Genomic DNA, 12998 nt, shown 5'->3' on the forward strand with positions numbered 1-12998 from the left:
TGCAGGCGCGGAGCTCGTACAGGGGGCTTAGGCATCCCTCACGATTTTGTCCCCCGTAGGGGCGCCTCGTGAGGAAAGATTTTGCACCTCCTCATTATAAGACACAGACCTTTCCGCTGATTAGCCGATGTGGGACTAAACTGGGAACCCCATCCCACAACAGAACTCTTTCTTAAGGATATGCCCAACTTCAGCTCAATTCGAAGTAGAAAAATGCATTAAACTTGGCGGTGAGTAAAATTTAGCTAAGGAGTATTCCGTCATCTATATCTCATGCCATTATTGTAGAACAAGACTTGAGAGTCATAATTGATTAATACTATAATATTACCATAGCAGTGATTGTCGCTGCATCTGGTAGTCTTGCATTAACCTCTTCCTTGCATGAAATCACATCATGAAGAGAATACGTCTCCTATGTAACAGTGGACATACTCTTGTGCACTGCTCCAAGCCTTTGTTCATCTGTTATCTAGTTCTATTTTGTTCTCTTCTCCCCTAGCTTTGTGTCGCATCTCAAACCCATGAAGGGAAACTGGCAATCCAGATATATGTCCATACTGCGAGCAGAAGCAATCTGAAGTTGTGGTCTAAACTTATCTGGTTTCATGAGGGTCGCAAAACCAGTGTCTGAAATCACAAAGGATGAGCCAGGACTACTCCAAAGTAGGGTTCTATAATTTTTCATGCTGGGTATGGATTAGAGTTTAGAAACATCTATCCAAAACCTATCTGACAAAGGTTGAGTTATCAAAAAGTACAAAACCAGATATCATACAATCATGCGTACGACTCGAGTATATGATACAAAGCAGGCAGCATCTGACACACGATTAGGTGGCAAGAACAGCGTCCTCGACAACCCTCACTATCACATACATTTTTCCTTCTCATTTGTACATCTCAAGCACAAAATGACATATATACCTCCTAACCTAGTTTTTCCACACAAAAGTGCATGGAAGTTCAAAGCTCATAAGCTGGGAACCTTGATTCAGAGGGTCTGACCATGTCCAGGAAGAGATGTGCCATACCAGCCTGCCCTTCAAACAGTGAATATGGACGGTCGCCACTGTGCATTAGACCATCTGCAATCAGCTTGTTAGCTTTGTCCAACAGAAAGCAAGCAAATGCTTTAGCCCGATATAAGTACTCCATGTTGCCAGTTAGCCTGTACAGCGAGAGGAACACATAAGTGTTCCCACTTATACCATGACAAATTCCCACTCTCTTTAGCAGGCCTCGGTTCCATACCACCTCGGCAGCCTCTGCAGCTGCCTGCAGAAATTGCTCTTCTTGGAAGACCTGAACATAATACTATGTTCACAGTTAAAAGTCTGGATCAAGTGATGCATGAAATGATAAACAAACAATTGTGATGGCAGAATGATCACCTGAGCAGCCTTGGTGAGAGTGAGAGAAACACCTGGGGCACCGTGACACCAATGCACTAAGCGGTCGTTATTGGAGCCCTCACTCGAGGGGTAGTTCCCACTAGAAAAGCGATTTTGAATCATGTATCGGAGGGTACCTTTAATGTCTTCCTTCTCATCTGGTTTTAAATCCATGTCCATCAGGACATGCATAATCCCTGCCAGTCCATGAGCAGCACCCCAATATTTCTTGTCATGCCACTCATACATGAGAGGGCAGCTGCCTCTGTTGGATAGTCTTTTTCCATCCATAATGATTTTCTTTGCTAGTGCACCCTATATAGGTTTAGTTATTAAACAATTAATAAATTTTAGCTTAAAAAGCCATTTGATGGAGACGACCACATAGACAAAACAGAGAGCACTCACCATGTGGGTTGAGGGGATTGTCCCTTCACCTATGTGTTTATTCAAGAAAGAACAAGCCCATAAGTATCCAACTCTTCCATACAAAAGCTCATTTGGAACTTTACCAGGCATCCTAATCTGTTTAGAAAAAGAAAGCTACTAATTAAAACCACCAAACACGATTGTATGCATCACCTTAATGAAAATTTAATCACACTGGAAAGCACTCCATGAAATGAAATTAGGATAAAATAAGAAAGAAAACTCCAGCAAGCCATTTAATTCTCTGGAGAGTATTTTTTCTGAACAAAGATTTCTCTGGAGAGTTTTGATTGTTCTTGTTGGTAATATCTGTTCTCTTGAAAGATTGCAGAAATTGCTTGGTTTATGGAAACAAGAACATACCCTAAAAGGATTTCTCCCCGATTTTCCCATTTTTGGAGAAAGGGAGGAAAACCACCCAGTATTACAACTAACTAGATCCAATTACTTGGGGATGCACCAGCCAAGACCTCAAATAGGACTCTGCTCGTTAGGTAAAGGGGGTTGACCACTGGGATAATGCCGAGTTCATGAATTAGCTATCAGTTTGGCATGCAGGCATGCTACATTATTATGGACGTAGAATGCTGATTTCCAGAAAGGTGTCCTTGTTCTTTGAGAATATTCAACAGAAAAATAGAAGTCAAAAAGCTTAAAAGTGTGACCTCAACTATGGGTATGACAAATAAGAGCACAAGAACCTACTTGGCTGGTGCAATGGAAGTTGGCATTGGGTACTTTGTTGCAATCAAAGCTATGCTCTATAGAAGCTTGCGATGGGCTTTTTATCTATCTTAGCAACTAATTCAGGTCAAAGTCGCATCACCTACCCACCAACTGGCACTCCACATATGCAAGGCTTATCACATGATTAGGTACAATGCCTACCACGATATGTAATTAAGTTTAAATGGATATCCCTTCATCCACAATGCCAACCCCATATAGATAGAATAAGGACTTATTCCTTGGCATTATTTAGACTTGATTACAATTTAATATTAAATATCAGGGAACAATGAGTCAGCTGCCTCTTCAGAACAGAAGCTGAATATACTTGCTTCAGTCATGCAATATTCAATTAAGGCCGGCTTCAGGTCTTAAACTTCTTATTTCATGATATTGTCTGATTTGGTCCTTATGGCAGTCCAAAACTCATAGTAGTACAAGTATTAGAAAATCTTTTATTCCATGATATTATCTGATATGGCCCTTATGAGAGTCCAAAACCAGTAGTAGTACAAGTGTTAGAAACTTATTAAAAATTTTAATATTTCTGACAAGGTTTGCCGTATCGGTACCGATAGGTGTACCGGTCGCCTACCGGACCAGCATGGTTCCAGTTCGGACCGGTTTAAACCGATACCGAATCGGAACACTCTTCCCCGCCGGAGCCGGGGAAGAAGAGAAGAATGAGAGAGCAAGCGGGGGAGGGAGGGAGGAGAGGAGAGGCCGCTCGCGGAGGGCTGTAGAGGGGGGGGGGGCAGGCGGTGGAGCCCGGGGGGGAGGGGGGGCGGCGGAGGCCAAGGCCGCGTCCGCGTCCTTTGTTTCTTTCAAAACAGAGGACGCGGCATCGATTTTTTAATTTGAGAATTTTTAAGTGAAGTCGGCAAATCGGTTGCCGCTTTACTTAAAAATCTCCAAATTTAAAGTCCGCAACCGATTTGCCGACTTCACTTACAAATCTCTAAATTTCGAAGCAAAGAACGCGGCCGCAGCCTCAGCCTCCGCCACGCCCCCGTGGGCTCCCCGGCTCCCCCCCGGCCTCTGCCGGCCCCTTGCGGACGGAGGGCCGGCAGAGGCCTCTCCTCCCCCCTCTCTTCCTCCCTTCCTCTGTCTCTCCTTCTTTTCATCTTCCCCGGCTCCGGCTATGTTCGGCCCGTAGCGGTTTTCACTGCTCCGGCGTACCAATTACAGGTCGGACCGGTCCGAACCGGTCGGTATGGGCCGGTTCGTCAAACCATGATTTCTGACATGGATTGTCGAACCGACCTAAACTGTGCGATTCGGCCTATATCAAACTATACTGAACTTGGCCTGGAATAGTTCAATCTCTCGATTCAGTTGAGCCCTCATTTAATTAAAAACCCTCCCCCAACACCTCCGTTTGGCTTCAAAAACCCTCCCGAGGGTTTCGAAGTTTTGCTTATCCGCTCTTTTGCTTGTTAGAGGGTTTTGCGCTTATCTTGCCCTAGTCGATCACCAACATCACTCCCAGGTAAGTTCCCCCATCTCCCCCCTCCTCTCTCTCTCTCCCCCTCCCTCTCTCACTCTCTCCCCTTCCCTCCCTCCCTCTTGAATGGTTCGGGTTAGAGTTTCCCTCCCCCCCTCTCTATCCATCTCTCTCTCCCTCCTGCGTCCATGGCAGCCCTACTCCCCACATTTCGGCACCCCCTCTCTCAATCTCCCCTTATGTAATTTGTGACTAGGATGGACAGACATATGGATGGATGGTGTTATGAATGACTCAATATGTATTACAAGTTATCAACCTATAATATGTATTACTATTTTAGGTCTGTCATGCTATTAGCATATTGGAGAAGTGTAAAAAAGTTTTGAAAGAGAGTGTTGAATTAGTCTAACTGAATAATGTCTATATAGGTTGATTTTGTTGGAGGGTCCTATTTAACATTTTTCTATAACCTAACTCAACTTGATTGAACTTGGTTTGATGGTTGGTTAAACTACTTTCAAGTGCGTTGTATCAGGGTGAACTTTATTAACCCGATTTTCTTAGGTTTATGTCAAGTTCTGATTATGACTCATTCCAGCTCATGCCTCTAGGCAATTGTTTAAGCTACTTTCAAGTGGGTTGGGTCAGAGTGAATTTTATAAACCAGATTTTCTACAGTTTATGTCAAATTCTGATTATGACTCATTCTAGATCATGCCTCTAGGCAATTGTTTAAGCTACTTTCAAGTGGGCTAGGTTAGTGAACTTTATGAACCAAATTTTATGTCAAGTTTCAATTATGACTCATTCTAGGTCATGCCTCTAGGCAATCCTTGCAGGTTAGATTTATGCATAAGCTCAAGCTCAAACTCACCTCTGGTAAACATCCAATGATTCCACATGGATATTTCATTCCTCATGAAAGAATTTAATGCCACTAGTAAAATGAGTTTGAAAAGAAAACAATATAAGTATTCCCCACAAATCATGACTATTTATTGAAATATCCTCCAAATCCTTCATTGCCTCATTGTCTTCCTCTTGATTTCTAAAACTTCCTAGCTATCCATTGTGGACCACTGTTGGAGTGAAGATCTACAACAATTTGCAAGCTGATCACATGCTTTTACTTTGGCACCTCTAACTTAACACTTCCCCCCCTTTCCCTCTTTCTTGGCAAGAATAAATCTCTGCTATAGATCTTTGGTCTGTGAAAGAAGGGGTAGTGTGGGCTTCTCCTCTTTAAGGTTTCAGATTAGCTACCTAGTTTAGGCAGCTAGGAACTTAACTACGGATAAGACAAAGGGTAAGGCCTAGGTTAATGGTAGCAAAGAGCCCAAACGTACACCACACTACCCCTCTCATGAGGAGGTCCCAGGTAGACAATGGTTTCGTAACTCATCCTAGGGTTTACGCATGCTCGTAAAAGAAAAAGAATGAGAGAAAGGGGAGAGGGAGATTGGGGAGGGGGGGTTGGCACTCAAGACTCCTTGATAACTCCTTCTGTAAGGGTTGCTAGTGGAGGGCCAGGGTTAAAGTTTCATAGAAGGTAGAAGAGGAGAAGGATGATAAAAGAGGATGGGACTAGCATCTTGGAGAGACTCCAAGGTGGTAGGGCTTGCTTAGGATTTTCCAATTCTAGCCTAATATCTAATAGGATTTTGCTCATGGATTTCTCTATGCATATTTTATGAAGTTTTGGAAGAGATGAGGGGTGTTTATAAAGGAGGGTGAGGGATCCTAAGGCTAAGATTGAATAAAGAGAGAAGTTGCCATAAATCTAGTGACTAGGATAATGGTATTAAATGGTTTTCTCCAATTGGACTTCATGAATCAAGAGTTGAGATGGTTGGAGGGTGGGTTGTTGTGTTTCTGCAGGAATTAATGCTAGGTTTTTGTAGAGAGAAGATGATGGTTAGGACAAAGGCTTGTAGGATCTGACATAAAGAAAAGATTTGAGGTGGCATGGTCCTATTGAGGAGGTAGATGGCTATGATTGAGAGAGAGAGTGTTGCATTGAGTAGCTAGGATTAATGGTAGAGAGAAGTGTTAGGATTAGGAGAGAGAACTTACGATAGGGAAAGGTGCTAGATGGAAGGATAGGATTGGGTCTTCCCACCTTCTCTTGGATTGATGATGTGGAGGAAAATGGAGGGTTGAGATTTCGTAGGCTCGGGAGAAAGAGATCTAATAGTAGAGGCTAACTGAGGCAAAGATGTTAATTTGGATAGATTTATGGGGAGACTTAACAACTAATTAATCCTTTAGAGAGGGTATAGGGGTCAAACAAGAAACACCGAAGGCAAGCAAATGCATGCCATGGGATTACCATCAAGAATGGATAGGATTTGTTATGGGGCATACAATAAGTTTGTCATACAATGGGACTATAATGTTGTGTTGGAAGGATAGCTTTGGGAGGAGTTTCTGAGAAATGACACATGGTAAGGGGAGAGCGAAGGAGGAATCAAGTTCATTAGAGGGAATATTTGAAGCAGCATGATAGGAGGGTGCCACTTGGCAAATGGTCCGCCAGAGGAAGAGGGATGCAGGTTAAGATGGAGATGGTTTTATTACAGTGCTGCCCTCCATGAGTGTGCAAAGATTCCTTTCAAGGTGCAATTATGATGAGAAGTTAGGTTGTAGGGTGAGAGTACCAAGGGATTTAAGGTTTATTCATGACATATTGGCTTGGTACAATCCTAAATTGGATCTAAGAAAAGCTCAATTTAGAATGCAAATGGAAGAATCTAGGCTTAATAGGTGCATGTGCCATGTCCCCTAGATGGGGTTAATTGCGCTTGGTTGTGGTTAGGGTGAATAGGATTAGGTTAGAATAAGTAGGACAAGGTCAGATAGGGTCAAATTAGGTTCAATCGGATGCTATCAAATGCAATCAAGCTTGATCAGATGCAATCAGGTGCATCAGGCAGGGTAGAGGTTAACCTGAGGATGAGAGTATTAGGTCAAATCAAGTGGCTAAGGTAGGGATCAGATATGATTGGATTTGATCGAATATGATTAGGCATGATCAAATGCAATCAAGTTTGATCAACTTGGTTGGATTGGGTTAGAGTGGGTGAGATTAGTGGAATTACATTAGTTTGGGGATAGATCGACTAGGAAAAAGTTTAGAGTGGATGTGATTAGATTAGATTGCGACTGGATTGGGCTAGATCAGCTAGAAGAGGTTAGTGTGCATGGGATTACATTAGATTAGTTGGATTGGGGCTGGAATAGAATGGATCGGCTAGGTAGGTTAAAACGAAGGATGGTTTGTGATAGGTTTAAGTTTCGAGTTATGATCTAATGCAACCAAGCAAGGAGGTAATCCCTCAACAACTGGGGGTGTCGATAGGTAGAAATAAGAATCTACTATTTCTAAGAAAGTAAACAGTTTTAAATTACACATCAAGAAATCAAGACATATTTTCCCCATTTCTTTCTTTTTTTTGGACACAAAATAAGGGTTAGGCAGGTAAAGCATACTAGGTCCAATCAAGTCATCCAGCAAGTGTGTGATGGGTTGGGGTCAGTCATGCTTCTTGGATTAAGTGAATTTACATGTTTTGATGAGAATGGTCAAGTTGAGCCAATTTTTTAAAAGGTTTGATCAGTAGTGCTCGCTTTTGGGCAAGCTTGGTTGGCTTTCATGTTTACGACTATTTAAACATTAGTTCGTTCCAACCTAAGCCAACACCTAATCTCAATGAGACATTCTCTATAGCATTTCAAGAAGATAGTCAGCAGTCATAATTTACAATGACTCATCTAACGCGTTAATGTGCATTACACCCTACTATATCTTGTTATAGGCACATCACAAAAGGAAACCTTCAAAGAATAATTTCCAAACACTATTTTTGATCATTTGCATGAAGATATTGTCTAGCTATACATAATCTTTGTTTTTTATATATTATAGCACAGGGTGTTGAATTTATTACCAATGGAAGTCCTAAATATGAGGTTAAGCTCTCTCTCCAATCAGGATGGATTGATGCACATTAGTTGCAGCATGAGAATAAGGAACAGTTTTATAAGCCTGTATCACTATATTAAAAGGTAGCTACCATAGTCAGGCAGTTTCCTGTCTGCTTCTCTCTGGTGCCAGTCACTTGGCAGCCTAAGCAGGTCAGACTATGTCTTTCAACAGGTTGGGTATCAGATGAAAATGTTGAGATATTTAGCATGTAAATGACCAGATTACAATCATTACTGTCTTCTCCATTAAAATCCAAGCAGGTTATCATTTACGATTATAAGTTTCACTAATGATCTGCATTCAACAAATATCCTTTGGCTATTGAACGCATGCCTGTATCAAAAAAGTGTAAATATTTACTAGTCACATGTCAGGTCACACTAAATAGGTTCTCAAACAAACGGAAATGTGTTTATTTAATTAACATTTTGCTTTCTTCAATTTATTCTAATTTGTTTTGAACTTTCTGGTTTTTTTATATATATTTGCAAGGTTAGTTTTTTCAATATGTTTAGCTTAGAAATTCACATAAGCTCCCATCCTTTGCCTCAGCATTACAGGAACACCTGGTCGTCCAAATGCAGCAATTACCATCAACAAATTGTTTGACATGGTTCTTCTTTGCATTTTGGAGGCATAAATTGGATATAGGACAATTGGAGGAATAACCTGCTTATATTGCCATCTCTAAGACATTTTTCTGTCTAGTCTCTACAGCCTTCTAAATCCTCAATCTTGCTTCATTTCATGAGGTTTTAGAAATGAGAGTTCACTTCTAGCATCTCAATCATTCTTCATGTGCATATAACACTGAAAAATTACCAATAGATTTGTTTTCATGACTTCTCAAACTTCAATTGGTAGATCAGTCTGGTCTCAAGGTAGGCTACTTCTGCTTGCAGTAAACTAAAAATTAGCACACAAGCCAAGTCTTACCTCTCTAAATGAGCTCAAATAGTGGTTGAGCAGCGCCTCATCTCCGGCATGCTTCGCCACCACCGCACCAAGAGCGCACACACCCGCCCTCCCGCATATAAACGTCACATGCCTGCTCCAATCCCAATTCACATGCCGACAGATCAAGCAACCATAATCCAACAACACTAAACACAAAAAAAAGGGCCTAAACTCTTACGGATCACCCTGGGAGCCAACGTCGCAAGCCCTGATGATCTCACTACAGAGGCTGAGATCGCCTCGATTGTTGGTGACTTGGTAAGCCTTGAACAGCAAGAACGCAGTCCCGAGCGCACCTGTATAAAGTGTGAAATCCTTCGCACGCCGTCCAAACCGCACCCAAGTCTCCTTCACGACCTGAAACAAGCCAAAGCACAAAGAGAAGGTGCGCAAGAAATTGCTGTGACCACGCGAGCCCCAAACCCCATCCCAACCAGACCAAGGAATGGTTGAGAGCAAGAAGAAAATATGACCTTCTCCTTGAGATCGAGAGCAGCTCGCAAGAGTTTGTCGGCGGTTTTGGGGTAGGAAAGGTAGAGGAGGCTGTGGAGAGAGGAGGGAGCGAGGATGCCCTCCTTTTCCTCCACGAAAGCCGGCATCTCGTTACGGAAGAAGCGATCCGCCATCTTTCTCCGCTGCAATAGCTTGCCCCGCCCGTTATCCGCTTGCTCGGTGGTGGCTGAAATGATCTAGAAGTAATGTTGTAAAGTCGCTGGATGGGATGCAGACACCGGCTGTGTGAATACGCTACACCTGGAACTGTCTCTAAAGTCGCTGGAATCTAAGATAGCAAACAGTGATTAGATTGATGATGAAGAAAGAAAATTTTTGGTTCAATTCTCCACCTTAATGATAGAAAAAAGGATTGATCAAATTTTATTGAGTTTGACTCATAGTGATTATTTATCAAAGAAGGATTTTGATTTCATAAAAAGTATCTAATAAATTATAAGTTCAATAAATTCTATTTGGCAGAAAATCAGATATTTCTTGCTCATTATCAGACAATCACTTATTCAGGACCTACAACTTTGCTAGCATCCTACCGCCGAAATTTCTTTGTAGTTCGAATTCTACTAAAGATGAACTCTAACTCTAGAAATACATCAGCAAAAAGATTAGCCTAATTCTAGTGTATGAAGCTTAGTGGCCATTAATGATCCCAACTTGATGAAGTTCTACAAGGTTGATTCTTTGAGTAATAGCTCTAGAGCTACAGTTTGATGATAGATTTTAGGTACAAAACTAATTTCATGCTGATCCTCTAGGTTTAATATGGCTAGAGTATTAAGCATTGAAGGTGTTGGCTCACCCTTTGCTCCGAAATATCTAGGCGATAGTGAGGGATGGTGGGGCCTTTCAGGCCAAGCATGTATTCCGTGAAGCTAATGGGGCTGTGAATTGGATGGCTGCTTATATAGTTAGTCACTTCGGTAGTTTCTTATAAGCTGGTGATGGAGAGTTGCCCCGGCACTCTGAGGTATTTTGTTTTTTGGTTTTATTTAGTTCATCCGTACTCGTTAGATATGATCCATCCACCTTTACAAGCAAAAAAAATAAAAAATAAAAAATAAAAAAATAAATGGTGTTGGCTCACCAAACGTAACAAGCTTGTGAGATTTAAGACAAGTTTATCAAGTGACTTGAGATTTAATCCCACCAGCATCATAAATTTGGGTGATTACGAGCATTCGAGAAGAGTTGCCCATCTATCCTTCAGACCATTGCCTCTATTAAGCAAAGAGAAAGAAAAAAATATATTAGTTTCTATTACACAGTTGGGTGCAATGCGTGTTTCATTAATACTACTAAACAAATAAATATAATTTATTTTTAAATTAATTAAACTATATAAAAGCAGCTTAGTTTTCTCGATTTTTCAATTACAAAAACAAATCGTATTTTTTTCAAAAGCATGTTAGATTTCTATAGAAAAAGTGACTTCATAAACTTCTAAAAAAAACCTTAGCATATATACAGATGCAAAAAACATTGAAGGGAGGAGAGAGGGATATACTTTTGAGCCAACCGACAACAATGATATATTATGAACTAGGAAAAAGTTAGCTATAACTTAATTATTTTTAGATCTTTCTAAAATTTATATTTTATTTAAACTATCCTAAAAATAAAATATTTAATAGCCACTTGCATCTGCATATACATTACAACTCGTTTGTTTATATTAATATAGATTTTTTCTATTCTAAAGTTACAACTAGGGTCAAAAATGTATAGCATATGAATATACCTATATCCATATTTATATCTATTTGCCAAATATAAATATGAATATGGATATCAATCGGATGCTAAAAATTTTTACCCATGCCAGTATATAGTTCTCTCAAAATTTTCTTATTATTTTTTAGAAGAAAGAAATATAAGTTCAAAAAGTAATAAACATATAATAGCATTCATTTAGATCCTGTGTAGCATCGCTGTAGGTAGTAAAACTTTTTGTGTGTCAGAGTGTTGGCTAATAAAACTTTCACTAGTAATTAAAAATTATTTTCTATTTAGTAACAAAATTTCTAAAGTACTATAAAACTTTAATATGGAAATCAAATTAAAAAAGTACTTTAGTATTAGAAAATAATAATAACAGATATTATATAGTATTTTCAATTATCTAATTATTCATACTATCAAAACTATTATAATTTATCCTTAATTTGTAAATTATTTATGTTGATATTTAATCTAAATAATATATTTAATGATATATTTTATATTTTTTATAAAATATAATAATATAATAAAATGATATTACTATTTTAGTATATTGTAACATAATTATATTATAATGTTATTAATAATGATGATAATTATATTATGTCATATTATATCATATATTATATGATGTTGTATCTTATTACGAAGTATTGTTTATTTACAAGCTATTTTTAAATTAATTTTTTAAAAAATTTCATTACCAGGACTCCAACTGTTTTTTTTTTATAAAAAAAAAACTTTCCATTATATTTCAAATAAACCTTTTGCCCAAAAGTACAAATTGTAGTTTTTTGAGTTTTTAGAGATGGCAGAAAACTGCTTCAAAATCTCTACAAAAAAATTTCAATCTTACACAAAAGAACTTCTAACCCTACAAATATCTCTTTTTCGCTCTCCAAAAGCAATGCCAAAAGGCCTGACCAAGTGGATACACTCCTCTATTTAGGGCCCGTTTGGTTTGCAGGAAGCATTTTCCTTCCTAGGAACATGATTCCTGGAAAACAAATTCCTAGGAAGAGAATGCCTAGGAAAGTACTTTTGGCATGTTTGGTTGACCATGGAAAAGTGACAAATTTCCAAGGTGCTTATGTTTGATTGGCCATCCACTTTCCTAGGAAAGTTATATATAATTCCTATTATGCCCTTAATAAAAATTAGGTTTTTAATGCCTCTTTAATGCTTCTTTAATGCTGAAGGGACTTTTTGGGAAAAAGTAAAAATGGAGTGATTTCCGCCTCATGGGAAAGTTACTTTCCCATGTTTCTCATGAAAAAGACTTTCCCATGAAATATGGGAATCACATTCCCATGGGAATACAACTTTTCCTTCTCTCTCCTTTGAAAACTCCAACCAAACAAGAGGCATATCATTACTTTCCCGTTGACCACACTTTCCCCCTTTTTTTTTCCCGCGAACCAAACGAGCCCTTAGAAGGAGAATCTACGTTCGTAACATGAAGTATTTCTCTAATCCTCGTGCCAATTCTGGCTACAAATGCTCTCTGTCGTTTTCCAGAAATATTTTAAAAAAAATCCATGGCTAAAGTAATCAGAAAAACACGAACAAGAAGAAATTGTTTTAGATTATTTATCTACTTAATTAAAGCATTTCCAGTCCAGCAACCGAGAGAACGTTCAAAATTTCAAGCCATCATAATTATTAAATAACAAAATCATGGGCCCTCCATCTTTTTTTTTCCTTTTCTTTTCGTGGGCTCATGGAAAGGAAGGGAACATTACAGGGTAACATCTACAACAGAAGTGGGGGCATACCTTACAAATTAAACAAGCTTTCCAAACCAAGTTGCCCGCGTTGGGGCCAT

General features: G+C 39.4%; 1 protein-coding gene across 1 annotated transcript; it reads right to left on the reverse strand.

The window, feature by feature from the left end:
* Positions 1-700: 700 nt before the first annotated feature.
* On the reverse strand, positions 701-9616 carry LOC120109929 (lanC-like protein GCL2). Its single transcript, XM_039123725.1, has 6 exons — positions 9415-9616; positions 9120-9298; positions 8921-9032; positions 1803-1919; positions 1395-1709; positions 701-1305 (listed from the first exon to the last, which is right to left on the reverse strand). The coding sequence occupies exons 1-6, from the start codon at positions 9565-9567 to the stop codon at positions 967-969; spliced, it is 1215 nt and encodes a 404-aa protein (XP_038979653.1). The 5' UTR covers positions 9568-9616; the 3' UTR covers positions 701-966.
* Positions 9617-12998: the final 3382 nt, after the last annotated feature.

This window comes from Phoenix dactylifera, chromosome 2, assembly GCF_009389715.1.
Source record: "Phoenix dactylifera cultivar Barhee BC4 chromosome 2, palm_55x_up_171113_PBpolish2nd_filt_p, whole genome shotgun sequence".
Lineage (NCBI taxonomy): Eukaryota > Viridiplantae > Streptophyta > Magnoliopsida > Arecales > Arecaceae > Phoenix > Phoenix dactylifera.

Excerpts from the sequence above, each read along its gene's own strand:
- LOC120109929 (XM_039123725.1), bottom strand. The coding sequence starts at position 9,567 with ATGGCGGATCGCTTCTTCCGTAACGAGATGCCGGCTTTCGTGGAGGAA. Across the intron at positions 1,920-8,920 it reads ATTTGAGCTCATTTAGAGAG|ATTAGGATGCCTGGTAAAGT; the intron begins GTAAGACTTGGC and ends TTTTCTAAACAG. Across the intron at positions 1,306-1,394 it reads CTCTCACCAAGGCTGCTCAG|GTCTTCCAAGAAGAGCAATT; the intron begins GTGATCATTCTG and ends TATTATGTTCAG.